This window comes from Typha angustifolia, chromosome 14 (assembly GCF_048772165.1).
Source record: "Typha angustifolia cultivar Huaian chromosome 14, ASM4877216v1, whole genome shotgun sequence".
NCBI lineage: Eukaryota > Viridiplantae > Streptophyta > Magnoliopsida > Poales > Typhaceae > Typha > Typha angustifolia.
In genome coordinates this window covers 12,946,184-12,972,814 of record NC_133252.1, presented here as the reverse complement: position 1 = coordinate 12,972,814, position 26,631 = coordinate 12,946,184, and the positions used below count along the sequence as shown (strand labels likewise).

Sequence of the window (26,631 nt, the reverse complement as noted above, 5' to 3'; positions counted from 1 at the left end):
TCCGAATCATTTTCACCAAATGGTAAAGTCACCTAATCAAATGAGATAGGTTAACTCAGTTATCTTATGAAGCATAAATTAGCATTCCTCCATCGCCAGGGATGGGATACGTGTCCAAAATCGGCTGCCCATTCGTAACTTGTGGCTAGCAAAAATCCGCAAAAAGTGAACAACTCTTCACCCTCCGATTCGGATCTGACGTCCAAAGGAAGCCAAAAAAAAAAACGATTTATTTTCTATGCACCAGGATGACTCATTCACCAAGACCCCTTTTAATCCACATGCAATCTTATCCCGGGAACCCGTCCAGGTTCATCCTCTACAGTTCATCCTGTGTCTCTTATTGGTATCTATAATTTCAGAACGTTTTCTGTCGACAATAAGGAAAATGTCTGAGGCTTTGCTAGATTCCCAATTATATTATTCATAACTATGATAAGGTGGCTAATTTTAGTCATCAATAAAATTGTAGACATATGGCAGCGACGTGAAATATAAAGCATCGCGCCATCTAAGAACATTGGTGAGGATTTTCGTGGGCGATCCTAATATTACTTTAGATAGCTTAGCCGTCCGGGTTTAGTTAATCCACGGCCACGCTATTGGTCGTAAAGAGTCGTGATTCCGGATTGAAAGAAACGGCGAAATGAAGAGGTTGTCATACGCCTCGTCGAGCACAACCGACATGGCCTCGGTCGCCGGCGTAAGCCGGACGGTGAGAGTGATACCTCTTCAGCAGCCGTCGCCGTCGTCAACTCCGCCGCCGTCGACGCCGCTTCGGGAGAGGTGGGCTGCTAAGCTCCGGAGCATGGCCGCGATCGAGTGGGTTGAGCTCTTCCTTCCTTGCTTCAAATGGATGCGAACGTACCGGTGGAGGGATTACCTCCAAGCCGATCTCATGGCCGGCATCACCGTCGGCGTCATGCTCGTCCCTCAGGTGCTCCTCCCATATCTCCCCATGTTCTCTTGATTCGATTCGACCAAGTTTTTGCTCAAATAAATCGGAGCTAGGGTTTCTTAAAGAGCATCGATTTGCCTGGATTGTCCAAGTACTTTTTGCTCTATTAGTTGAGAACTTGATCTATGTAATTTAGGAAGTGATAGTAGTACAAACTAGTTTGCTGTGAGGAATAAATGGAAAGAGTTGGGACTCTTCAAATACTAAGTTTGATTACAAGTTTATTGGCGTCTGCATTGGTCGAATTCCCAATTTAGCGAAAAAGAAAAGAAAAGAGATACTAAACCAGTCCCTAGTTTTGCAACTTCTTAGGCTGGTTCTTGTTGCTTAAATTTTTACAGCAAAAAATCTCTATTTTTCTGCTACTTTGTAGAGTTGATCCTTTTGGTTTGATTTTGTAATAGATTAGAGTTTCATTGTTTGCTTCATTTTGACAATGGAGATTTCCATGTGGTTTTACTTTAGCCTAAATATTACTCTTTATGGCTTAATGCATTGGGAGTAATTTTCAGAAGTTGAAAGCCGAGAGAGTTATTCTATATCATACTAATCCAGATGGATCACTATTATTAAAAATCAAACTATGGAATCAATGCTATATAGTTGCACTCCATCTTTTTTATGCCGTACACCACAGTACTGATTTAGTAATTTTCCAAAAAATTAGGAACTGGAAACGAGAACATTAAAGAACTGTGGCATTGAGGGAATAACAATTATAGATATTCTTTAATAGTTTAATTTACTTGGAGATGTCCGATATAAATCTTGGTTGAAGTAAATTCTGGACTCGTAAAGCTTTGGGATTTTTGATTGCTTATTTATATGAAATTGTTAGGCAATGTCATACGCAAAGTTAGCAGGGCTTCATCCGATATATGGGCTTTGTGAGTATCAATATTTGATTCTGTTAGTCTTGTACTAATTCTTCAGCTAGTGTAACTTTACCCTTTATGTGTTGGTTCTCTTCTTTTGTTCTTGTTTATCAGATTCAGGTTTTGTTCCAATATTTATGTATGCTATTTTTGGGTCGTCACGCCAATTAGCGATTGGTCCAGTGGCACTGGTCTCTCTCTTGGTGTCAAATGTCCTTGGTTCTATTGTTGATTCTTCTGATGAGTTGTATACGGAGCTTGCGATACTACTGGCACTTATGGTTGGAATATTGGAATGCCTCATGGGTTTGTTAAGGTACCAAACTGTATTTACTTTTGATCCTCTTAATCATTGCTATATCTATCTAATCCTTCATGCAACAAATCTTGCAAGCATAAGTTCAATGGGGTAACTATTTCCAAGTGTAGCATTGCAATCTTTTTAGCAGAGAACTTCCCTGTTGAAATTAAATTTGTTCAAACTTCAAAGAGAAATATTTTGTTTCAAGAATATCAAATTTCAATCAGATTCTTCTAGGATGTAGTTTCATTGTAGGGCATGAACATTTTTGGAATGAACATCGAACAAATATTCTGTTTTGATGTGGAAATAATCTCTTATCTGCTATGATTGTGGTATAAATAATTATAGTATTGAACAACTTTTATTTCATTCTTTATAGTCCTCATTTGACATAAATATCATTTTCATTAAAGAATCTTGTACGAAGCTAAAAAGAATCTTGTACAAAGCTAATAACTATCTCTGAAACAGTAATTTATTGCATTTTAAGAACTTAAGTTTGTCTAATCTTTTCTCTGTCCTTCATACTCCAGGCTTGGGTGGCTGATCCGTTTCATTAGCCATTCTGTAATATCTGGATTCACTACTGCATCAGCTATTGTAATTGGCTTATCTCAAGTGAAATACTTCTTGGGATACAAGATAGAAAGAAGCAGCAAAATTATACCACTCATCAAGAGCATCATTGCTGGAATTGATAAGGTATGCTTCTCATATCCTGTTGATTAGTTTATCTTCTTTTTTCTGCTCATATATTATTTTTCTACTTTCAATTTTGGTAAGAAATTCATTATTCTATTTTTCATGTTAGGATGTGCAAATTTGGGCATATGGTAACTCACAAATGACTGATTAATCTGGCCAATATTTTATAATTTCTTCTTTAATGCCTATATTTTATAATTTCTTCTTTAATGCCTCTACATATTGAAAAAAAATTTATAATGTATCCAGTGACAAGGCTCCTGCCTATGCAATATCTAGGAAGGAGAGATATATACAACTTTACCCTCATTTCTGAAGAGTTTTATGCAAAAATTGTGAAAATATAATGTTTATTAATTCAATTGTTCCTTATAAATTTATTTTTTCCTCCACAGCTATCTTGCAGCATAAGCAGATTTACTGTTAGCAAACTTTTTGAAGTGCTTGAATAAAGTTCTCGTTTTATCTAATTATAGAATTTTTTAAAGCTTTTCAATTATATCACTTTCAAATTTCTTTACTAAATTAGTACTTCTATTATATATTCTGCGTAATGGTGCCTTGCATTTATAAGTGCCTGAAGTCTATTGTGCTTTTGTCTGGTTATTTATCATGTAAACCACTAAACTATAGGCTCTTTTAGAAGTTGAAAATATTTATGCTTCTCATGAATATCACGCTTTTGCTCCTTAAGAAACCTTCAGTTGCCACATTTCTAAATTTTGACAAAAATAATATGAGATGGAGTTACATTATTGTCACATAACAGTGGGGGTGTAAGGACGGAACTATAAACAATTTGTGAAGACTACCTTGATCGCAAATACAACTTCTTCAACTTCCATCTTATGACTGCCTTGTTAAAGTTTTCAATGTCATACCTCTTTGACTTCTTAGGTCCACCTAGACACTAAATTTTAGATGAAAATCTTATTCTGATTCATGAGGGTGAACCTGAAGTAATTAAAATGAGTTCTTATCTGTCATAATTTAATGCACAGAATATCTTATATTGCATACTTTTGGTAGGTACTTTTCCTGTTTACAGCTTTATGCCATCATTTTGTTATTGACCAGAGAATTTATTCTTTGATAGCAAACACTTTTTCTAAGTATTTTTTTGATCTATTAGTTGGTGTGTTTCACATCTGTTAGTGTGTTCAAAACTTTAAGAAAGAAACATCTTTTATGTGGATACTCTTTTTTGCTCATACTTACTGGTTGGTTGTTATATTTCTTACTTGTAAGCTTGTTTATTTGGGTCCATATTCTTTTCTTAAATTTCGTATCCATTTGATATAATTGAATCCTTACAATGACTTTCACTTTGCTAACCTTAGGCAGCAGTTTTCTTTTGTAGTTCTCCTGGCCCCCATTTGTGATGGGATCTACTTTTCTTGCAATTCTTCTTCTGATGAAGCACTTGGTAGGAACTATGTTTCAATTCCTCATGAATAAACTTTCATTTGTCCAATCTGGAGATGATGATTAACATAATTAAATTCTCACCTATTATTCATGCTTGAAATGTTGTAGGGGAAATCAAGAAAGAGATTGCATTACCTAAGAGCTGCAGGGCCCCTTACAGCAGTCGTACTGGGAACAATATTTGTGAAAGTATTTCATCCATCTTCAATTTCAGTGGTGAGATGTGAACCCATTTGAAGTAAACATTCAGAATTACTAGATTGTTTCAGTTGTTATTGTGGATTTATACTTGGTATGCACAATCTAGTACATTCAGGTTTGTAGTCACTTGGCGCAGCTCATAATCGTGATGCCTTACTACTCCCATATATACCCAAGACTGCAGGTTGTCCTGTTTTCCTTTGATCTGACAGTAATGTTCTGAGTGAGAGTAGCTGATAACAAACCAACTTGATCCCACAACAAAAATAGTTGCCATTTATTAGTTATGGAATTTATTACACTGCGCCATTTTGTCAAATGGCAAATTCAAGAGTGTGCCACTGAGACAATTACCTAACCTTTTGTTATTGTTCAGGTAGGTGAAATACCCCAAGGCCTGCCAAAGTTCTCCATTCCTCGAGGGTTTCAGCATGTGAAATCTCTCATTTCAACTGCAGCACTTATTACTGGAGTGGCCATATTAGTATGAACTTTTCAGTCAAGGTGATATAACTAAAATTTTACTTTTCACATCAGTTAACACCTTTTCTTTTGTTTCTTTATGGGATATAGGAATCCGTGGGAATTGCTAAAGCCTTGGCGGCAAAGCATGGATATGAATTAGACTCAAATCAAGAGGTAATTATCTGAAAACTTTATAGCACATATGCTGCACATTCATGTCAAATAAGACATGTTCAAGTTACTTGCTCATTTGACAGAAACTATATCATCTGAAAATCTCGTGCCCATTCCATTGTAGTTATTTGGTCTGGGTGTAGCAAATATATGTGGTTCATTCTTCTCATCATATCCCACTACTGGTAAGATACTAACACTTATTTATGAAAACAATCTTCCAACTTTCTAATTCTTTGCATTTTCAGAAAAATATACTTAAGCTTAGGTATCAGGCTGCAAAATCAGTGAGATGGTATTCTGCTATTTATATGCAGGTTCCTTTTCCAGGTCAGCTGTAAATCATGAGAGTGGCGCACAAACAGGATTATCAGGAATCACAATGGGCATCATCATGTGTTGTGCTCTTCTATTTATGACACCATTATTTACTGACATACCTCAGGTACAACTTTCCCATATTAAATGTCTTTGTTCATACTAGTATGGGCTATCTTTGGCTTTTGAGATTCTGAAATTTTAAAATGTCTTCATTTTGCTTGTTCTTCTGTTTGACTCCTAACATCCTTTTCTTACTGTCTATGACAATCATGAGTCTTGTTAAGTGTTGACATGCTTTCTTCTGTTTTAGTGTGCGTTGGCTGCAATCGTGATTTCTGCTGTCATAGGCCTGGTAAGAATATCTGAGGCCTCCAGCCCAATTCTTCTATATGAATTGTCTGATATGTCAAATGCATTATCCTAGCCAACTAGATCTGTGTCACATTTTCTATGGAAAAAAACTTTATCACATTTAGTAGGTGTAATTTTCATGCCCCCCAAAAAGGTAATAAATACAGTTAAACACTTTATTTTATTCTTCAATTTTCATTCTGACCTTGATTACCAGGTTTTAGATTGGATAAAGAATTAGATGAGCTATAGTTTAGCCGTCTTCCATTGGCTTGCAGAATTTTAATCTATCATGTGGCATCCTCTAAAACCGTGCATGGACTAGTAGATATTACCTGTTGTTAGTGAAATAACTCATAATGGTCCATACCAGGTCACGCTACAATTATGACCCTTAACAATCTTACCTGTTTGGTTGCAGTGAATTCTTAAGAACATCATATTTTAATGATCATACGAGTATATTACTGTTTTGTTTAGAGATGCATGAGTATATTACTGTTTCCATGATGTACTGTTTTATCAATTTAATCTTTACTGACACATAAAGGCCTGATATAGGTAGATTCAGAACTTGAGATCCTCTCATCTTGCATATGGGAAACCCCATTTAACATATTAACAATATCTAAAGCCTGAATATACCTGCTAATTTTAATGCACTCTAACAAAAGGAGGTCCCACCATTAACCTGCTACTGTGTAGAGGACTAGATATATGCTTGAACTGGCATTCATTGCATATCCAACTAAAGAGAGTCGTCATAGAGCTCGACAAGCCAGCTAGAGACTAAGATGGACACAAAAATTTTAAGGAAATATATCTGCTGAAGTTGTTAATGAACATATTAAGTCTTCTTCCTGTACTATATAAAGCTTTTGTTTTTCAAGACACTAGTCTTGGCATTCTCAAAAGAAGTTTTTAACTTTAACTGATTTCTCAAGTATGTTTGTGATTTAGGTGGATTATGAGGAAGCATTGTTTCTGTGGGGTGTTGATAAGAGAGATTTCCTTCTTTGGACAATCACTTTCCTTACAACCTTAATCTTTGGTATTGAGATCGGTGTTCTTGTTGGGGTAAGGTTTAAATTTGTCTCTATTCTTCCAATATATTACTCAATTAGACTGCAATATTTCTTTCTATGAACTGCGGTGACACTACATTACATGGCTTAGCCACAGCTTAAATATAAATTGTATTCATCCAAATCCAGGGGTAGAACAAATAATTGAAAAAGAAATTGAAGGTAAATAGAAAAATACTTCTTCATTGTGCTGTTATGTCGGTTGATGCTATCTGCATTTGTAGGCCCCTTCTTTTACAACAAATACTAGTCTGACGTATGTAGAAGAAACTTTTATCTTCTTCACAGGAAGAAGCTAATCTCTCACAGTTCAAATGAGACAACCAGCCAGATTGTTCACCATGGAAGATCCATTTATATATTCATCCCACACTAGGATTACAGGCCGCATTAGAGCTTCAAATCATCACTACCTAAGTGAACCTACCAAGGAAATATGCAAACACCTAATAGGTAGATATCAACCTCATGGCATTATAAACCAAATGATTCTCTAGTCACGTGTCATCTTGAACTTGCATTTCAAACCTTTCTTGGACAGTGTATTTTGTAGTACTGGAGCTTAAACCACATAGAAGTATCATCACTTTATTAGCTAGTAATTTTCCATAGTTCTCATTTCACACTTGAATACTTGTGTTGAGTAATTATTGTATATTTGCTCATGTTGCAATGGAATTGCATTAAATTCTTAAAAGTAGTCCCACAACATAAAGTGCTCTTTTAATTGATAATATAATTGGTTTCTCTCTGTCAATTATTTTTACTTTTTATTTCCTAGTTCCTAGTTCCTAGTTCCTCTCCTTTTCCAAACTATTTTATGATTGAAACATATGTAGCTGTTATGCATGCTTGCCTGCTTGATCTAGGTTGATTGTTGATTCCTTGGACTATGCCTTATCCAAATATTCAAAAGTCACATGTTTCTAATGAATATCGTCCTTTATCCTAATGGCATCTCACTGGTGGCAACATAATATTATTATTAGAATGAACTTTTTTATTTTGTAGGTTGGGGTCTCACTAGCATTTGTCATCCATGAATCAGCAAATCCACATATAGGTGAGCATACAACTCAGGGATGTATCTGCCTACAACTCTAGTGGTGCATGCAGCAGTATGTACCAGTGATCATCTGCATAACTATGGATCCAATTTTAATTGTCATATCAATGTCTAACTTACCTTTTCTTCTTCGTAATTTATTTAATATCATCATTAATGATCATGTTATTCGGTAACTTGATTGTGCTTTGTAGACCGTTGGCCTTGTTAGAGCTTAGAACTCACAAACTCTAATGAGTTGGTTGGGCTTGGAATAAGACCAGATCCTCCTATTCATCTTCCTTTCCTTCCAAATCCCACTTCTTTGGTACTCTTCCCTTGTTCTTCTCTGAAGCTAAGGGTAGTAATTTCACCAGAAAGAGGCTGCCTAAATTAAGATGACTTGGGTGTCTATGCATGGCCTTATGAAGAATACTTTGCAGCCTTAAAAGTTTCGAGTGAAATTTCATAGAACTTATTTGTTAGTTAAGTAATTGTCCTTATACTAGCTTAGTATATAGGTTCTTAACCTGACCTTAAAAAGATTGGATTACAAAATATCAGACAATTGCTGTACTTGCGTCTTTTTTTAACTATATAATAATATCATTTGGATGTTAGCCAGGCTCTCTGTTTTGAAGTTCTACTGCATTGATTCAGTCTTATGCTTTCAAATTTTCAAATAATTCATTCAAGCACGAAATCAAAAGGCTTCTGCTATCTTGATCTTTTGCTAGTTACTCTGTTTATGCCTTTTGTTTCAGCTGTTCTGGGACGTCTTCCTGGAACTACTGTATACAGGAACATTTGGCAGTATCCTGAAGCATATACATATAGTGGAATAGTTGTTGTTCGGGTTGATGCACCGATCTACTTTGCAAACATAAGTTACATTAAAGACAGGTGAAGCTTAAGCTATTTCAGGTTCCATAGAGTTGAAAATTGCTATGCCATAGTAGCTGAATTTAAGAGCTTTATCATCTCATAGTCGTTCTTCTAAATATTTAATTGCAGTTTAGTATTATTATTCTTTCCTATTTATGTCAGGCTACGTGAATATGAACTCAATCTCTCAACCACAAACCGTGGGCCAGATGTTGGAAGGATTTATTTTGTGATAATTGAAATGTCACGTAAGTCTTCCATCTTTTTATTTTACAAATTGATCCACAGCAACTTCTATCTACTACATGGTATAGTGTTTATAGTACATTCAACGGTACGCTAAAACAGATAGGCTATAAATAGATCAGAAAGTCTTCATCAGGCATACGCATCCTCTTAAATAAATTATATGGTTTTTAAGTCATCGTAATTATCTAAATAGAGTTATATATATATATAAAGTTTACAAATACATATGAAACTGAAACAACTCTGTAGGTGATTTATCATTATTAGTTTATTACCAATTCCTTTGTATTTGAATATATTGCATGACACACACACAAGCAAACTCGTATGGCTGGTGGTCAACCTTCTAGGGAAACACTTGAGTGCTGATACTTTTCAGCAATGATGGAACGAGAACAGGAAGCTGGAAGCTATATGCTTTCGTCAAATTAATTATGGAAGTTGTAACTCAAGGTCTTAACTAATTAACTGTTGTTCAGTAACCCTCCACTGAAGGAAATTGGATGCTGCATAATGCAAATATCTCAGTAAAGCTTCTAGTAATTGGTGTGCTATTGTATGTCATGCAAAATGGGTTAAGGGAGGAATTAGACAGTAAATTTTTATATAACTAAGGATTAAATATATTTTACCATTATGTATTTATGCTTAAAATTATTTTACATCTATGCGTTTCAAAAAGTTTTAAACCAGTTCATGTACTTATAATTAAAACAAAATAATTAGTTTTTCTATCAAATTTAAATAAATACTATGACTATTTTGATCATTTAGTTGTATTATCTTAAAAACTAATTTAGAACATTGTCTTTGGTCACTCTAAGGCATATAGAAACCAAAGACCCAAGAAGCAGAAATGTTATACAAAATGACTATCAAGAGACAGAACCTATGTCACAGATTTGTATGAAAAACATTGATTCTGATTCTCTAAATAGTTTGAAAAGTGTATTAGATAGAATATTTCTTTTTAGGGCTTGCTTCTGAAATCTCTAGGTTGAGATTTGTTAGTCAGTTTGATCTACAACACAAAGCCCTAACTCCATACAAATTTTCAGCTGTTACATACGTAGACTCTAGCGCAGTTCAAGCTCTCAAGGACTTGCATCAGGAGTACAAAGCACGCCGGATCCAGGTTGTGTTCCTTCAGTGGCCCATCATATTGCAAACTGGCAGCGTTAATCTAACTTCTGATTCATTGCAGATTGCAGTAGCCAACCCAAATCGGCAAGTTCATCTATTACTCTCGACGTCTGGTCTTATAGACCTGATCGGCAAGGAATGGTGTTTCGTGAGAGTGCATGATGCCGTACAGGTTTGCCTTCAACACGTGCAGAAATTGAATGGTCAGACGCCACCCACGGCAGAGCAGACGCCAAAGAGACAGATGAATTTTTCGCAGAGCCTGTGGAAGCAGGACGCTCGAGAAGATTCTGCTCCAGAAGCAGAACCACTGTTGCGCCAAGATGATGTTTAAGTACCATTTTTTTTTATTTATCTCCAGCGTGATATTTGCTGGAATTATATATATGCAGACACTGCAATTCAGGTTCTATCTCGTCCTTGTTATGGGTACGGTAATTCTTATCCAGATGGCTTCCCATCTATTATATTGTATCTTCCTCATGCATATAAATATCATTCTTTGCTGTAACGATATATGCTGCTTGTCTGGAGAACTATTCTGTAATTTTTAGAACTAGGAATATTCCACCTCATTTCCTGGTCGCAGGGATCAGTCTGAGCAGCTGGACAATCAACAGCATCACTTTTGGTTGTCGTCCATTAAGGATTTCCTTAGAGAGGAATGTACTTTGAGCTTGCTTTCGTTGTAATATTTGCAACTTCTATTCTGCAATTTTCCCCCTTAGTAATTTTTGCAACTTTTAGACTATTGGGGGGGGACTTACGTATCAATGGGAAAATTATTTGTCTCGGTATTTCAATTCAAAAGATGTCACATCTGCAACTGTTGGTTCGAAGGTAACGATTGTCACCGCGTAGTTGCTGTTTCCTGCTTGAAACTAGATGTGATCCACTTAAATTAATCAAACAATAACTAGAAGGGTAGCAGACACGCATTAACCAGAAGGGTGATAAAAATAAGACCATCACCAGAGGACAGGCTAAGATCCGTTTCCGCAAAGTTTAGACTTACAATAATAATCCCATACAATAATTTAAGTACACATCAAATGGACATCATGTCACAATTTGCAAACTGAGAAGTTCAATAACCAAGCAGTAGACGTGAAAAAACCGTCACTGAAGACTCTGAAAACCCTAATGCAACGAAATCTCAAAACATCATCTAACAGGAAGAAGAAGAAAAAAAGGTTATTACCAACCAAGAGTACATAGGCATCTCAAGAGGAAATCCGACATCTTCAGCAAACTGACTTTCAACCAAACTGAGACTACAGCGATACAAATAAACTGCATGATAGAGGGAGAATAATATACCACACTCGAAAGCTCAGAAGCATTTCCTGTGGACGATGGATGGACCAGATTCATCATATTCTCCCTTGGAGATCCACATCTGCAAGTAAAATATATGCAAGAGCTAGTCAAAACCAAGATAATATTGTTCGAAATATTGGCCAAGAATGTGAATTTGCAAAAAATGTATCACCTGTTGGAAAGTACTGAGGGAAGCGAGGATGGAACCACCAATCCAGACACTGTATTTCCTTTCAGGTGGGGCAACCACCTTAATCTTCATGCTGCTGGGGGCAAGAGCTGTTATTTCCTTGCTCATACGATCAGCAATACCGGGGAACATCGTCGAACCACCACTTAGAACGATGTTACCATATAGATCTTTCCTGATATCGACGTCACACTTCATAATGGAGTTGTATGTTGTCTCATGAATTCCAGCAGCTTCCATGCCAATCAATGATGGTTGGAAGAGGACCTCTGGGCACCTGAATCTCTCAGCTCCAATTGTAATAACTTGCCCGTCAGGGAGTTCATAGCTTTTCTCAACAGCAGAACTGGTCTTGGCAGTCTCAAGCTCTTGCTCAAAATCCAGGGCAACGTAGGCAAGCTTCTCCTTAATGTCCCTAACAATTTCCCGTTCAGCAGTTGTGGTGAAGGAATAGCCTCTTTCTGTAAGGATCTTCATTAGGGAATCCGTGAGATCACGACCAGCAAGATCCAAACGAAGGATGGCATGAGGTAGGGCATATCCTTCATAAATAGGAACAGTGTGGCTTACACCATCACCAGAATCAAGCACAATACCTGCACATTAACAAGAGAACTTCAGTTGGACAAATTAAGATGGATCATTACATTAAGAAAGAGACGGTAACTGAAATTTACCAGTTGTACGACCACTAGCATAGAGGGAAAGAACTGCCTGAATTGCAACATACATAGCAGGCACATTGAAAGTCTCAAACATGATCTGGGTCATTTTTTCTCTGTTTGCCTTCGGGTTGAGGGGGGCCTCAGTGAGGAGCACAGGGTGTTCCTCTGGAGCAACACGAAGCTCATTGTAGAAAGTGTGATGCCAGATTTTTTCCATGTCATCCCAGTTACTAACAATTCCATGCTCGATAGGATATTTGAGAGTGAGGATACCTCTCTTTGACTGGGCTTCATCACCAACATAAGCATCCTTTTGGCCCATGCCGACCATAACACCCGTGTGGCGAGGTCGGCCTACAATGCTGGGGAACACAGCCCTAGGTGCATCATCACCAGCAAATCCAGCCTATTTGAGGCGGCCAACATAAAGATGTACATTAATTGAGAGTCATACAAGAAAAGCTTGGTTAAGAAATAAAATTGATCAAGAATGGTGCACTAACCTTGACCATTCCAGTTCCATTGTCGCAAACAAGGGGCTGGATATCCTCACCATCGGCCATTTCTTATGGATCTGAAGCATTGAGGTGAATAAGATTATGCAACTTTCTATCAGCTCATTAATTCAACTTAAGTTTCATCTTTTCTATGTCTAGTTAGTCATAGCTATAGGTCTTGGAAAGAAGAGTACTGAAAGATATGCATTAGTATCATTTTCCAACAAATAATTGACAATAGCTATGGAGTATGTGATCTTCATAAACAAGCTAACTCATGCAGTGAGATTATGTCTTGATATTCTTAATGGACGAAGCCCAGGCAAAATAGGCATTAACAAACTACTTTATAGACAATCCTTGTTGTATCAAAAGATAATGTGTAGTGCCAAATCTCCCAAAGACCAAATATAAACTGAGAATGAAATGCTAGTACATTAGCTTGAAGTTTTCAGTATCAAGTTCTCCAGTTCTAGAGATAAGCTAACGAAACTACGAAAGGGAGTTGTCACGGATCAACCCAAGGCAACACTTAAACGAATCATACTGTCTCAAAAGACGCAACATCAAATTAAATTCTAAAATTAGAAGATTCGATCACGGATCACTTACTTTTCCTCTAGTTTACATTCTTCACGAGGACAAATTTTAACGCACGAACAAAAGAAGGAACGATTCAGGCCTTAGGAATACAGATCTTACAATAAGAACATCAGATTACTTCCATCACGCCTGAAAACAAGCCCTACAACTTAGATCAGCATCGATCCCGAGGGAAGCAAAGAGTTAATGCACGAAAAACGGATCACTCGATCAAATCTCTATTAACACAGCTTAAAACTCGCAGATCGAGCCCTAACAACCCAAGATCTAAAGATCAAGCCTACGATTGTTTAAAAGATGCCATCACCGCATCCCCAACTCACATACTTCTAGATCGGAGCAGAAAACATCGAAATCGATCAGATCCACGAAGGGAGCGAGCAGATCTACTTGAGAAAACAGACGATTTCGGTTACCTCGATCGAAAGAAGAGACCAACGCGCGAGTTCGTCCTCCCTTGCCGAGAGCTTAGAAGGGGAAAAGCAAGCAAGCGCTTTCGCCGAAACCGAGAAATGGCGAGGAAGAGATGGGAGTGATGCGTCTCTTTATACGGTGAGAGAGCGAGTGGAGATCGAAGATTGATCAGAGAATATTGGAGGGCTTCATCACCGTCCAAATTTAAATAGCTTTGATTCGACTAAACCAGCTCAGTGATTGACGTCGATGACTAGGATTTTGTATACATAGCAAAGGTAAGAGTCTAATATTTATAAAATAATGATATTGATTGGGCTCTATCTACATTTGGAAGTTTTTAAGCCTTGCAAAATAGAACCTCATGTAAGGTTATAAATGAGTCAAACTAAAAATTTAATAAATATTTAATAGAAATATTATGTCCAGTGGGATTTAGTGCTCACTGCCCTGTTAGAGCCTAAATGATTCAAAAACAAAAGACGCATGTCGCAAATCTGGATTATCCAATTCTATAATTGCACATGCTAAATATTCGACCAAATAAAGATCTTTTTCCGAACACAAGAAGGTCAAACTTCATTACATTTTTAAATATCATAATAGTATTTAAATAAGGAGAAATCCTATCATCCATGACTTGAGAGTTATCTTTATTTATTTTTATTATATTTAGACATAATTATCAGGTGAGCCAAACTCGGTTCAAACCGGATCAATCGGGTTAGGCACTATGTTCGTCACCTTACTCACAAGTGAGTTGAACTATGATACGTTCAAGCCGAGCTAGAATAGTCTAAACCTGTACTAAAAATTTCTGACAGAGCCACATCCAATTGTTCGGCTCTATTATTGAAAATCTAATAGTATTAATCAATGTTTATAGATAAAATCATTAGATTAATATAATTGCAATTAAAAAATAGGCAAGCTTACGGGTGGGCCAATAGATGGGCAGGGCAATAGGCAGGCCTTCGAACCGGTTGAGCGAGCTTTCTAGCCAGGCCGAGAGGGTAAATGGTTGGCCATCGTCCTACGTAACCATAATCATAGTCATGGGGAAGAAAAGTGTTCATTTGGTAAAATATAAATACGGAGGATGATTGGGACTTAATACCAAAATTACCTTTACTCCTTTTAAAAAGGTTATTGTTCTTTAATTTCAAGAATATTTAATAATTACCAAAAATTTTGCTACAAAGTAGATAATTAAATCCGAGTAAACGTAAACTACCAATCATATTATTAATCGATTACAAGCATTAATTGAGTTGTATAAATATAAATTTGGGATTAAATATAGGTGGTTGGGAGGCCCGCTCAAACGAGTCCTGCAAAGTAAGCAGTGTCAGCGTTTGGCCAGCCTATAACCCCTCCATAAATTCATGCGCATAGCTTTTGATTCAGCGCGGCGAGCAGCTCCCACCGCCCGCTTTGTTTTCCTTACTCATTAGTTTAAGGCAAGTTTTATGGCTGCATCCTAGTGCCCTTATAAAGGAGCGATACCGCTTCACATTTTTCTCTCCAGTCGATGTGGGACTAATAGAACACACACGCACGGCACGTGACATGACATGGATAACAACTTGGTCCAAACCCGATGTAATTAGGTCCGCGGTAATCCACCAAACCAAGAACCAAATTAGGTCTTGCGCCTCACCGAGCCCTCGCCGCCGTTCCCGCGATTCAGACAGCTCGGTGGAGCTCATGATGGACGACGACGAGCTCTCCACTGGCAAAGAGGGGGTTAGGGTTTCTCTACTGTCTACTCTCGCCTCTGTCATTCCGTATCTGATTTCAGTTTGATACTCACTTCACACTTGGACCAAGAGTAGACAGGAATGGTGAATATTAGATCCGTATAAATGTGTGCCTCTGTTAGGTGGCAGGTAAATACACACTTTTGTGGTAGTTCGCGGATTTAGTTGCTCTCTGCCTCATTATTGCAAACACTTGGTGGCGTGGTATGTGATATTGTGATGCATATTGTATCTCTGGAGGTATCTCTGGAGGATTGATCCTATGCTGCAGGAGCTTAATTGCAACCAAAAGATAATTTTACCTACTAACTTGCATTATAGACTTACAAAGTCCATCTCTCTTTCACTTTTCCTTTCTGAGGAATCGGATACCAATTCTGGTAGATTGACCTTCCGGCTAATCGTCAATCCTTTTTGGAGCTACCTCATCATGAGTTGTACTCTGACTAACCATTTATTTAAAGGGAAGCTTGAAGAAGAAGATGATGATGCATTGATGTCCATTTGCTTGTTTGTTTTCTTGTCTACTTTTCGGATACTGGAGCCAGATTTGAATGGTTTATCCTTTTGCCTACTTGTGTTTTCATTTTCATTTTTATTTCTATTTATATGGATGCCAGACATCCAACTAACTCGTGAAGTAACGATAGGAGGCCACTCAAGCTGTAACATTGATGGACAATTGGCATCAGCGGTGGTTGACGGGTGTTGAATTGCTCCAGGATATTAATGAGAATAAGCATCTTCTTCCCACTGGATTTGAAGGGTACCTTGAATGTAATTTGTTCCCTCAAGTGGAACATCAATGCAATAATAGCTTATATTGCAGTTGGTTGCATTTGCTGAAAGAACATGGTTTATCCTTATAACTTCTTGATCTATCAGGCTTGATAGACTTCTTGGAGGTGGATTGCGTCAGGGTCAGTTGACAGAAATAGCTGGGCCATCATCTTCTGGTAAAACACAAGTAAGAATGGCCATAACTTTGACTCCATGAACTCTACATGTTTTTGCAAATTCATATAAGTGCCTCTTGACATCCATTTTTTCCAGCTAATATAGATTGGGTATTATTCACTATTCTTTTAAACTTATTGTCCCTCTTATGTGGAATGCAGGTTTGCTTATATTCTGCTTCACACATTGCAGACAAGCATTTAGGTGTTGTTATGTTCTTGGATACTTGTAATTCCTTTTCCCCAAATCGCATCGCATGCATTGTTAATCAACTTCCTGCCTCCTTGGTTAAAGATGTAAATTCCTCTTTCCCCAGCCTATATTCTTTCCCAATATGCTAGGCATATTGTTAAGAATAGTTCTATGTTACTTTTAATTTTGTAAATCACATGAAAATGTCGAGATGATCCACTACTTTTAGTTACCTGTCATTTTTCTTTTTGTAATTGATTTTTTTTTTTAACTCCTAGGCACAAGAAAGAAGGCTTGAGAGAATCATGAGCAACATACTATGTCAGTCAATATTTGACATATTCGCTCTTTTGGATGTACTACATCAACTAGAATTAACCTTGAAACATAAGGTTTTTATTCAACAAAAGTGGTTAATTGTACTTTTATAGATCTTTATTTTCTGCCCCTCTCTGAGTTTTTGTTTTAATTGTGCAGGTAAATATTGGAGGCGGTAAGATATGCCTCCTTATTATCGACTCAATCTCATCTCTAATAGGCCCAACGCTTGGAGGGAAGAGTTCAGAAGGTAGACACCTCTCTGCGCTAATTGTAAAATCTTTTTAAGGAAAAAACTTTTGTCTGTCAGCCGTACTTATCTAAGCTGATAATTATGTGGGTAAATACTGATTAGTGAGCTTGCATGGTTTTGGGGTGATATAATGGGGTCAAAGACTGCTGCTTTGAAGTTTGAATGTCAAGTCAAGGGACTAAATTTCATGGATCCCTATTCCTTACTCTTTCATTGCAGGAACTTGTAGCTCTTGATATCTCATCCATCAGGGAAATTGAAAGATATCTAAATGGTGCTTTCTTTCAAAAAGATGCATAAGTGGTATTTGGTGCATCTTCATAAGGTACTCTAGTCAAGGCCAGTGCCATGTTTAATATGATTAGCTTGATTCTCAATATAACCTGAATAACATATGCCCCAATGTTGTCACAAGCAACCACCTAAGCACCTAGATGACCTATTGGGTTCTTTTGCGATCACACAGTATAGGCACTTACGCCCCACATGCAATTCAGGCAATAACATTATTATGTTTGGCATTTTGTGTTATAATACCCATTAAATGTTTCACAAGTCAAAACTCAAAAGATCCTATATCTTAAAGCTATCCAAGTTTAATCAATTATAATGTTATAAACAATGAAGATACGCCTAATGTTATTCCCAGATAGGTACTTCCATTATGTGAGGAGTACCTATCCAAATTACAGAAGTTGGGAGTGGGAAATGTTGCTTTTAGAGGTTTATAGATTATGAATCTCCTGTCTTTTCATAAGGATCTTGTGTGAGATTAAGGTATCCATAGATTCTTGATTACAGTAGATATAATTAGTCATAACAGTTATACTTTCATGAGAATGCCTACCGTTGGAATGATGTAAGTAACAATACCAGTATAGGCATAAATGGACTTCTGAGCATTTTCAACCTTTGGGCAGCTACTTAGATTCATAGGCATTTCCTTGGAACTCTAAGAAGTTGGTTGCCTAAAGCTTCCTATGTGTTTTGACAACATGGTGCAGACCTAATATGCACAAATTCCAATTCCAATTCCATGCTTTTATCTTCAAACATGAAGTTTGTGAGGTCGGAATTTGTTAGAAGTTGAGCCTGGTTTTGTGGGTGGTGAATTGATTTAGTTGGTTATTCACTATTTGTCAAATAGCCTTTGTTCTCATTGAAATGTTCTATGAAGGCGCAACACTTACTCAAATGCAAAATTTTAGAACATGGTGGGATTGCAGAACAGTTGTTGCTATAGCAATTTACAGCAACACAAACTATTTGAAGGCAAAATTTTTAGCATTTGGTTCATCTGCCCCTTTAGATAGAATATGAAAATCGCAAGAATAAGAAGGGGAGGAATGGCAAGATTGGTGGATGTCAAAATTTAAATGTTGTATATATATATAGATTCTTCGCTTTTTGTTACGATGAGACAAGTGCTTTGCAGCATTGCATGTGAATTTCAATTAATCTCCTCTATGTTTTCTTGAACGAAACCACAGGACGGTTCTTGATGGTGTCTGCTGGAATTGTTTTAAAGAGATTAGCAAATGACTACAATCTATCTGTCCTGGTAAGTTAGTTGAAGTGCAGAACTTGAAGCCTGATATTGCATGAATGCTTGCTTTTTCTGCTGCATATTATTCCAACATTCTGCAGAAGTTCCCTATTAGGTATACCACTGTTCAGTTAAAAAAAGATTTTACTAAATAGTATTCTGATTCCTACAGCTTCCAAATAAAGTTCATTGAAATGCATATGGTTGCTAGCAGAAGTTTGCTTTGTAAGTTTCATTACCTGAAGGAAATGTTGATTCTCTATATATCACAAAGAATACACTGATAAGTCGGCTTAGCCTTATTCAAAAATCATAATTAACCTAAAAGAGGTTCCTCATTGGATCATGTTGGCAAATCACTGTGGTTTCCTGAGGTCTTACTGCTATTGAAAGTTCCAAGAGTGAGCAACAAGCAGAAGGTTTTCTTTTTCTCCACACCACATCATTGGCCATGCATTTTTTCTGTTTAAGATCTTCTGCAGCTTCCTACTTAGTTATACCCGGAACAGCACTAAATCAATCAGTAATGTCTATGAATTCTGTTGTCTACTCAGGTGACCAATCATATGGTCAGTGGAGAGGGAGGATTGCTAAAGCCTGCTCTTGGTGAGAGTTGGAAGACTATTCCACATATACGCCTAGTTATTTCTCGTGACCAGGGGAGCAATTTTTGTACAGCAACCATACTAAAGCACACATTAATGGTACTTCTTTACAGCCATCAGTTCGAATTAACCCCTAACATGGCATTCTTTAACCTAACAAAGAAGGATAAACAAAGCACCATATGAATGCAGTCATTCACAGTTGTATGTATAGCTACTTACATTCTGTCGTGGCATCACATCACTTGTGACTGAGTTCTGATTTCCACTCAGTGCAATGCAGATGCTGTAGTACTGTCGTTACATGTCATTAGCTGTCACAAAAGAATTAAGGAGCTATTATGAAATGCTTATGGCTATAGAATGGTACTAAGCAACTGTTCCTGGGGCTGAATTAAAAAACAGATTTGGAGGTTATTCAGTAATTTACATAGTGAAGTCATTTATGCCTCCATAAAGTACAGTATGTTTTGTACCCACAATTTATGTATTATTATCATAGATTCTAACTTTCTTTAGGCTTTTGTACACCTGGTTGTTGTTTCACTTCAAACAATCCTCTAACTTTCACAAGACCTTGGTGTTTATTGCTTCTCTAAGTTCTATATTATTTGCTTGCAGCTGGAATATTCCTAAATGACTTCTGCATTCCTTGTTTGAACATTCCAATACGGTGTTGAGCACCGTCACGTCAACTTAAAATAACAGTTCATCACGTGTAGCTTTATTATGTGGTTAGGGCTGGTCAATCCATCTAGATGACTATCACAATCGATGAGTATATGGCTAAAGATCAACCATCTGTAACAATGCTTATGGAGCTTGTTCAACCGATTACTTATCTCTTGGGAGATATGACAATCTTTTATCAAGAAAATGGTCATTTTAATTGCATGCAGAAAAGATATAAGACAATACATATGTATTGATAGAATAAAGCAGTTGTTACGCCTGTCTGTTACTTCAGTTCCAAATTTTTGATGCCATCTTCTTTATCACAGGCTTCTGGTCATACCTCGAAGATTGTGATCCACAATTGAGACTGCCGAAGAGCTGATATGGGTAAAATGAGGAAGGCTGAAGCAAAGACAGCGGATGATCTGGGTTGGTGCATATATCATGCGATGAGGAAATATCTCATGCAAGATGGCTAGCTGGTCCCTTTATTTTTTGTTTGAAAACATGGCACTTTTGCTTCTGTAGCTGTTGTTTTTTCTGTAGCTGTTGTTCATTTGAAGGACAATAATCCGCTATGGGCCAGTGCTACAGGTTTGTCGGAATTCTTGTCTTTAGATTACTGTACCAAATCTTATGGGTGCAAAGCTTAGTGCACAAAACAAAAACCTTGGAGAGAGTATTTTCCAGCAAAAGCTGAATGCCAGCTGAGGATCATTTGGCACTGTCTCCAGGTGGGTCATATTCTTTTTTGTTTTCAATGGATGTTTTATTCTTTTTGTTATCCAAGGTTGTCAGCTATTGGCCGGTAGATTGCAGCAGCCCAATTCGAACCTGCCATGTAAGGTGAGAGTGTTAGTGATTGACACTGATACTTTAGCAATGCTTCACATGTAAAACTTGGAAATCTTCTGTCACAGCACAAAGAAAATAGTGTGGGATGTGGTCCTTTATTTCTGACATGATAATGTTAGGGCAGTCAGGTGACTCAGCCTCTCAGCCTCTGCTGCTTAATCACCAAGCTGTCCAAATTGGACATAGTGAAGTCTCTCTGCAGTAGTCCTGTCTTTTTTCTTAAAACTTTTAGATGGAATGGTTAATATTATATGTTACCAAGAATTAGCAAGTCTTTATGAGAGGTTGGTTTTGAGTTGGAAACCTCGTTACATCTCTTTCTTTATTTCCACGTGCTGTTTATAGACACTTGCGCCTAACATGTATTTCCAATGGACCTATAACATCAAATATTATTCTCGAAATTTCGAGACAAATTGCAGGGTCACAATAGCAGCCAAAATATGGTGATGGGTTGAGAGAGACTTGGCAACGATCCATAACTATGCTATTTTGCTCGCTATTAGTAGATGTCTTTGCAGGCTGTGCTGTAATTCTTTACCTTGCCATTCTTATGTGCTGAAGAGTGAAGACAGTAGAACTCGTAATACCAATGGGGGGGAGTTGAGCTTGGATCCAATTCCTTGTCTTTTAGCAAAGGGAATGTTCTATTTTTTCTTTATTTTTCTTATTTGTCTTTTAGGTTCTATTGCTGTGATTTAAAACTCCGTAATCTTCATACAACTCGAAAGTCGAGGGAGGGCAACTCATTGGCACGTGCGGTCGCCCCGTCGGTCTTCTCGTACGCAACAACGTGGCAGGGGGTCCACGTGTCACGTGAAAGCAAGTGGGCGGCGTGCCTGCATGTGAGTGGTCAAATCTCCTCCCATCTCCTCTCCTCCAATCATCCCTCGTCCTCCATGTGATCCCCCTATCCCCCACCTGCCACGTTTACTTCTTAGCTTTCCTCCCTCCTTATATATTCCTCCCCTCCCCTTAGTTACTTTCTATCGTTCGTAAGATAGTTTTTGGCTACATGGGTGACTCCTCATCAGCTTCCTACATCCGAATGGTATTATTAACTCCATCTTAATTAACCTTTTCTCTTTTTTTATGCTTACTATCTATATTTGGTTTAGATATTTATATTTGTTAATAATTAGGTGCAACACCTGATCGAGAAGTGCTTGCTCTTCCACATGGACAAAGAAGAGTGCATGGAAGCCTTAGACAAGCATGCTAATATCAAGCCTGTCATCACTTCCACTGGTAGCTTTCTTCTCTGCTTATTGTTTCGTTTCTCTTATGATGCATGTAGTTAGTATAGTAACATGCATGGTTATTCTTGTGGCTAATTAGTGTTATACGCTTATGGTGTGATTAGTTTGGAGGGAGTTGGAGAAGGAGAACAAGGAGTTCTTCGAATCGTACACGAGGGAGAGAGAAGAAAGAATCTCGGAGATGGAGACAATGCAGCGGATCCAGAAGATGCTCTCCGAGGCGGCTTCTAGAGATTCGGATCAGGAGGATTAGATCGCACCCGTCCATTTCTCCCAACCTTAAAAAGTGATCTTCTAAAGTTAATGTAATTTTCTGCCGCATGGGGAGGGGCAGAGAGGTAATTGTACGAGGGGGAGGGGGGAGGTCGGTGGGATCTTTTGGCGTGCGTTGGATTTTGACGGGGGGCGGTTCTTCTACGTACAAGTGGCATGGGCGACTTGCATGTAATTTACGTGTAAACTCGTGATGCTATTCGTTAACGGACACGTGGCGGCCTATGAGGCCGGTCGTTCTTGTAATAGTGAACAACTTGCTTACACTTTTCTGGTTGGCTCTTTTTGATGAGCGGGACGTCTACGGTGTTTGCTAACCGATAAAAACGTGCAAGCTGGAGATGCAGAAATACATACGACTTCAGGGGGTAAATTGCAAAAAAATATTTCCACTTCTAACTTATGTTTTAAGAACTATAAATATATTCTGCATAAACTTTATAAATCTTTTTTTATTTATTTAGAGGTCCATTAAATTACTCTTTTTTTAGCTCAAGAGAGTATATATAAATGGTTTTTAAATTTTAAATTATATGTGAATAATAAAAAGAATTTAGAAAATCTATACATAAAATAGTGACAGTTCAAAGAAATTTTAAGTAAAATTATCCCAAGAAATAATGCTGCACTCATGCACCCGTGATGAATATTTTTTTGGGGGTACCAACAACTTTGGACCACTGAAGTAAGCCAATTGGGGATAGAAAACTAACATTAATTTGAGACGGTTGATATTAACTATTATATATATAGCTCATGATAAAAATATAAGTTTCTTTTTTGGGTCTATATAGTATATACCACCTCCAAGTTTCCTAGTTGAAAAGTATCTATGCAAGAAGATACCTATAAAATTTCAAACATATTGAGAGTATATTTTAAGAAAACCCAACAGTTACTTTAAAGTATTTCTAGCCCACAGTTATTTACAAATAGGCCTGCCCAGGTTAGCATTAGCAGGCCCATTTCAAAGTAATTGCATTGCTTCATCATATGCAACTGCTAACAATATCAATCAATAAATTGCCTCCTGACTCATTTATGTTAATGAAATGGGTCAGAGACCAAGAGATAGGATATGGAGGGAATAGAGAATAATACCACAATCTCATATTTATCCATCTGAATCTACCTTGGATGCTAACAAAGACTGCCCCCCACAAAGGAAACATTAAAAGAAAGGCTTTAGTCTGGCATACTATTATTGATCAAGAACAAGCTAAGACACCACATACTGGTCCACAATGTCACAGTAGGAAGATGCACAACAACTAACAGACAACCTTTCAGAAGTTAAAACATACATCCTTCAGAGTAGTAGCATGCTTTGATAGAGTTCAACCAGTTACTTTTGGCTTCCACCCTGCAATCACAAACTCCTCTGCCGCCATGGTTTTCTTGAACGAATCTCGATCGAAGAGCAACTGACAAGGTCAAAACAATCGGTTAGGATAAGTATGTTGAGCAAAATGTGCTGGTTAGTAGTAAGACACCAATAGACTAATTTGCAGAAAGAAACTTAAATGAGTATGGGAGTTGTACAAGCATCAAGTAGGAAGGAAAATGATGAGTTCTCATATGTGGGTCTAATTGATATAGCGTGCATAATTTATGGCATTAGAGAGCTGTTTATTTTCTCGTTCACTTGTGCAATAGGGCCAATATTAAAGTAGCTAAATTAATTTCTTAAACTAACATAAGAGAGCTTATATCGATATAAGCTATTTTAGAGTTTAATTGTATACTTATATAGTGTTATAGGGTGTATATACTTGATGTGACATAAAATTATAAAATTAAATAATAATTTGATAAATAACTAAAATATCCTTTATGATGAATGGATGAGAAGAAAAGAGAGAAGAGAAAAAGAAAAGAAAAAGTAGTGTCTTTTCAAGGGTAATATAGTAATTGAAAATATAAAACTATTAGATGAAAGAGGAGGAGACGAGAGAAATAGGTATTACTATACTAGTATATGCCTAGTGATCGTTTACCAATATAAGAAAGCTTATACTATAATAAACTTATTCTTATTGCACAACTGAGCTGCGGCTAAGTTTCTATGAAATAAGAATGCCAATACCTTCATGTAAGCATGAACATGAGACAAATCTTCTGGGACACTCCATCCTTTGAAATGACCAAGAGCGACCTTGAGATGGTAGAGTTTTGGAGCCAGACTCAAATCAACAGCAGAAATATTATCTCCATTGATGAATGGACCCTGCCGAAACAAAGTACTGATCATCATTTGTAGAAGCTGATTTCAAATTTTATAATCACATTGATGCATGAGATAAATTGAGATTTTTCTTTAAATTCAAACTGACATGTTCAGACTGCTAAATGATTGCATTGTTCCGGAAAAAGATTAGAAGAGTAACATGTTGCCTCGAATGCCTTTTCATTTACATACATGATCTTTGAGATGCTCATCCAAAGCCCGCAATTCTTCCACCAATGCTTGCTCAGAGCCATCACTAGGATCTTTGCTTTTCAAGAACTTCACAAAGGAAGAGAATATTTTTGATCCCCTGAGATCATGATTAATGTGAGAGAGAGAGAGAGGAGAGAGATAGGACAATATCTTCCATGAGAAAAACAAGAAGCTACAACAAGCAGCTAACCGTAGGACTGGCAAAAGGGCAAGGTTTATCTTTTAGTATAAGATACACACACTATGCCTAATGAGTTGTTACATTATGTTCTTCTGCATACTAGTACTGGCTTTTAATCTTCATGAGCACTTTCTAGTATAAGTTGAAGTATGAAACTTTTGTGTAATAGGGCTCTTAGATTTCTTGGAACTTCCAGGACTCTGTAAATTCTTAAATTGGACAAAGAATCAGATTTGATACAAGCCTTATTTTCAAATATTCAGGGCCAGCTACATGAATCAATCCCACCCATTAAAATGTATGAAACTTGAATGATAAATTAAATAATAATAAAAGTTTTCAAAAGGTATGGAAGTCAAAAATTGGAAAGATAAAAGGCTGCACCTGCTCAAGAGATGAGAATGCACAGAAACTAGAGCAGTGGACACAACATAAAGGTCAAAGAGAGGATATAGGAGCTTGGATTTTGCCAACATTTTGACATCAGATGGAAGCAAAAAAGAGGTAAAGACTGCGAAGACGATGAACTTGATACTTGATTCTACCATCAAATACAAAAGCTATCTACCACCTAAAGGTTAAAAAAAAAAATCTACTTCTTACTATATCAATGGAGAAAAGTTAGACATGTTAGCTAAGAGGGAATCAAAGCAATCTATCATGAAATACAAAAAGTCCTACTTGAAGCCACAAGTAAATCTTAGATATAATAGAAGAGGTAAGAAGAACAGAATCATACACGGCGGCACACTCCGGTGGAGTCACCAGAGAGGGATTAGGAAACTTCTCCTCAAGGATTTGGGTAATCACATCGGAATCCGGAACCCATTTGCCGTCATCGCATTTGAGCACCGGCACCTTCCCCTCCGGGCTAATCTCCAAGAACCTACGAGCCACGTTTCCACCAAAAAACGAAGAAAAATTAAAAGAGAGGAATCTTTTCAATGAACAGCAGAAGAAAATTTTCTAAAAACCAAAACCCATATCACCAAATTGGAGAATACAGTTTAAAAAAATATCCAATCTTTTCTTGTGTGAAAGGAAGAGACCAACCATTCCGGCTTCTCACTAAGGTTAGCTAGTTTCATGTCGTAGGGGATGTGCTTCTCCTCCAAAGTGAGAAGAACCCTTTGGCTAAAAGGGCCTAAATTTCATATATACGAATCAAACAACAGTTGGCAAGTGAACAATCTAAAGGAAAAAGGTAACGGAGGTTGAGAGAGAAATGTAGGGTTTGAGAGCTCACAGTCTCCGAGGAGGTCGGGAGCGCCCACCGCCGCCTTGACGCAGACTTGGACGGGTTCCATGGAAGCCATGAGCGCGGTAATTTTACAGCACGGGGAAAGGGTTCGGCGACCGGTTGGAGACGACACTACACGATATATAGGAAGTTGAAGGTGTCCTATCTGTCAGAAAACCAACAGAGCAACGTGGCGAGT

General features: G+C 37.4%; 5 protein-coding genes and 1 non-coding gene across 17 annotated transcripts; 3 read left to right on the top strand and 3 right to left on the bottom strand.

Moving 5' to 3' along the window:
• The first annotated feature begins 368 nt into the window (after nt 1-368).
• Nucleotides 369-10,705, top strand: LOC140776289 (sulfate transporter 4.1, chloroplastic-like). Of its 3 annotated transcripts, none has more exons than XM_073119949.1 (17): nt 369-937; nt 1,797-1,845; nt 2,005-2,149; nt 2,671-2,839; nt 4,203-4,268; nt 4,379-4,486; nt 4,848-4,955; nt 5,045-5,110; nt 5,235-5,295; nt 5,428-5,555; nt 5,742-5,783; nt 6,743-6,859; nt 7,879-7,930; nt 8,677-8,815; nt 8,960-9,045; nt 10,105-10,181; nt 10,251-10,705. In XM_073119949.1, exons 1-17 carry the CDS (start codon nt 647-649, stop codon nt 10,521-10,523), a joined length of 1,977 nt encoding a protein of 658 aa, XP_072976050.1. In that variant the 5' UTR covers nt 369-646; the 3' UTR covers nt 10,524-10,705. The 3 variants fall into 3 exon arrangements, with proteins under 3 accessions (XP_072976050.1, XP_072976049.1, XP_072976051.1); XM_073119948.1 differs by having other exon boundaries at nt 370-937; nt 1,948-2,149; XM_073119950.1 differs by lacking the exon at nt 1,797-1,845 and having other exon boundaries at nt 715-937.
• A 422-nt stretch (nt 10,706-11,127) lies between these two features.
• Nucleotides 11,128-14,038, bottom strand: LOC140776291 (actin-7-like). Its single transcript, XM_073119951.1, has 5 exons — nt 13,881-14,038; nt 12,868-12,938; nt 12,377-12,770; nt 11,682-12,295; nt 11,128-11,588 (listed from the first exon to the last, which is right to left on the bottom strand). Exons 2-5 carry the CDS (start codon nt 12,925-12,927, stop codon nt 11,523-11,525), a joined length of 1,134 nt encoding a protein of 377 aa, XP_072976052.1. The 5' UTR covers nt 12,928-12,938; nt 13,881-14,038; the 3' UTR covers nt 11,128-11,522.
• A 1,149-nt stretch (nt 14,039-15,187) lies between these two features.
• On the bottom strand, nt 15,188-15,342 carry LOC140776860 (U12 minor spliceosomal RNA). Its single transcript, XR_012106959.1, has one exon. It is a non-coding gene; the product is annotated as a U12 minor spliceosomal RNA (small nuclear RNA).
• A 126-nt stretch (nt 15,343-15,468) lies between these two features.
• LOC140776382 (DNA repair protein RAD51 homolog 4) lies at nt 15,469-21,441 on the top strand. 10 transcript variants are annotated; one of them, XM_073120066.1, is made up of 10 exons: nt 15,479-15,767; nt 16,103-16,195; nt 16,289-16,404; nt 16,524-16,605; nt 16,757-16,891; nt 17,066-17,179; nt 17,265-17,355; nt 18,849-18,919; nt 19,459-19,608; nt 20,511-21,441. In XM_073120066.1, exons 2-10 carry the CDS (start codon nt 16,193-16,195, stop codon nt 20,547-20,549), a joined length of 801 nt encoding a protein of 266 aa, XP_072976167.1. In that variant the 5' UTR covers nt 15,479-15,767; nt 16,103-16,192; the 3' UTR covers nt 20,550-21,441. The 10 variants fall into 10 exon arrangements, with proteins under 10 accessions (XP_072976164.1, XP_072976174.1, XP_072976165.1 ...); XM_073120070.1 differs by having other exon boundaries at nt 15,480-15,767; nt 16,280-16,404; XM_073120068.1 differs by having other exon boundaries at nt 15,488-15,624.
• A 459-nt stretch (nt 21,442-21,900) lies between these two features.
• LOC140776383 (uncharacterized) lies at nt 21,901-22,934 on the top strand. The gene is made up of 3 exons (XM_073120074.1): nt 21,901-22,090; nt 22,182-22,287; nt 22,403-22,934. The coding sequence occupies exons 1-3, from the start codon at nt 22,055-22,057 to the stop codon at nt 22,549-22,551; spliced, it is 291 nt and encodes a 96-aa protein (XP_072976175.1). The 5' UTR covers nt 21,901-22,054; the 3' UTR covers nt 22,552-22,934.
• Nucleotides 22,935-23,742: 808 nt separating this feature from the next.
• On the bottom strand, nt 23,743-26,598 carry LOC140775288 (probable glutathione S-transferase DHAR1, cytosolic). Its single transcript, XM_073118487.1, has 6 exons — nt 26,439-26,598; nt 26,246-26,336; nt 25,932-26,078; nt 24,991-25,108; nt 24,658-24,798; nt 23,743-23,995 (listed from the first exon to the last, which is right to left on the bottom strand). The coding sequence occupies exons 1-6, from the start codon at nt 26,506-26,508 to the stop codon at nt 23,909-23,911; spliced, it is 654 nt and encodes a 217-aa protein (XP_072974588.1). The 5' UTR covers nt 26,509-26,598; the 3' UTR covers nt 23,743-23,908.
• Nucleotides 26,599-26,631: the final 33 nt, after the last annotated feature.

Bases quoted from the DNA above. Each gene is read 5' to 3' on its own strand.
- LOC140776289 (XM_073119948.1), top strand. From the start codon at position 647: ATGAAGAGGTTGTCATACGCCTCGTCGAGCACAACCGACATGGCCTCG. The intron at 5,111-5,234 runs GTAATTATCTGA...ATTCCATTGTAG, and splicing joins AATTAGACTCAAATCAAGAG to TTATTTGGTCTGGGTGTAGC. The intron at 10,182-10,250 runs GTTGTGTTCCTT...GATTCATTGCAG, and splicing joins ACAAAGCACGCCGGATCCAG to ATTGCAGTAGCCAACCCAAA.
- LOC140776291 (XM_073119951.1), bottom strand. From the start codon at position 12,927: ATGGCCGATGGTGAGGATATCCAGCCCCTTGTTTGCGACAATGGAACT. The intron at 12,296-12,376 runs GTAAATTTCAGT...GTTAATGTGCAG, and splicing joins TGCTAGTGGTCGTACAACTG to GTATTGTGCTTGATTCTGGT. The intron at 11,589-11,681 runs GTGATACATTTT...TTTTACTTGCAG, and splicing joins CCCTCAGTACTTTCCAACAG to ATGTGGATCTCCAAGGGAGA.
- LOC140776382 (XM_073120063.1), top strand. From the start codon at position 15,586: ATGATGGACGACGACGAGCTCTCCACTGGCAAAGAGGGG. The intron at 16,405-16,523 runs GTACCTTGAATG...TTGATCTATCAG, and splicing joins CTTCCCACTGGATTTGAAGG to GCTTGATAGACTTCTTGGAG. The intron at 19,609-20,510 runs GTACTTCTTTAC...TCTTTATCACAG, and splicing joins TACTAAAGCACACATTAATG to GCTTCTGGTCATACCTCGAA.
- LOC140776383 (XM_073120074.1), top strand. From the start codon at position 22,055: ATGGGTGACTCCTCATCAGCTTCCTACATCCGAATG. The intron at 22,091-22,181 runs GTATTATTAACT...GTTAATAATTAG, and splicing joins CAGCTTCCTACATCCGAATG to GTGCAACACCTGATCGAGAA. The intron at 22,288-22,402 runs GTAGCTTTCTTC...TGGTGTGATTAG, and splicing joins GCCTGTCATCACTTCCACTG to TTTGGAGGGAGTTGGAGAAG.
- LOC140775288 (XM_073118487.1), bottom strand. From the start codon at position 26,508: ATGGCTTCCATGGAACCCGTCCAAGTCTGCGTCAAGGCGGCGGTGGGC. The intron at 24,799-24,990 runs GTATGTAAATGA...TTGTTTCGGCAG, and splicing joins ATGAGCATCTCAAAGATCAT to GGTCCATTCATCAATGGAGA. The intron at 23,996-24,657 runs GTATTGGCATTC...TGACCTTGTCAG, and splicing joins ATGTTCATGCTTACATGAAG to TTGCTCTTCGATCGAGATTC.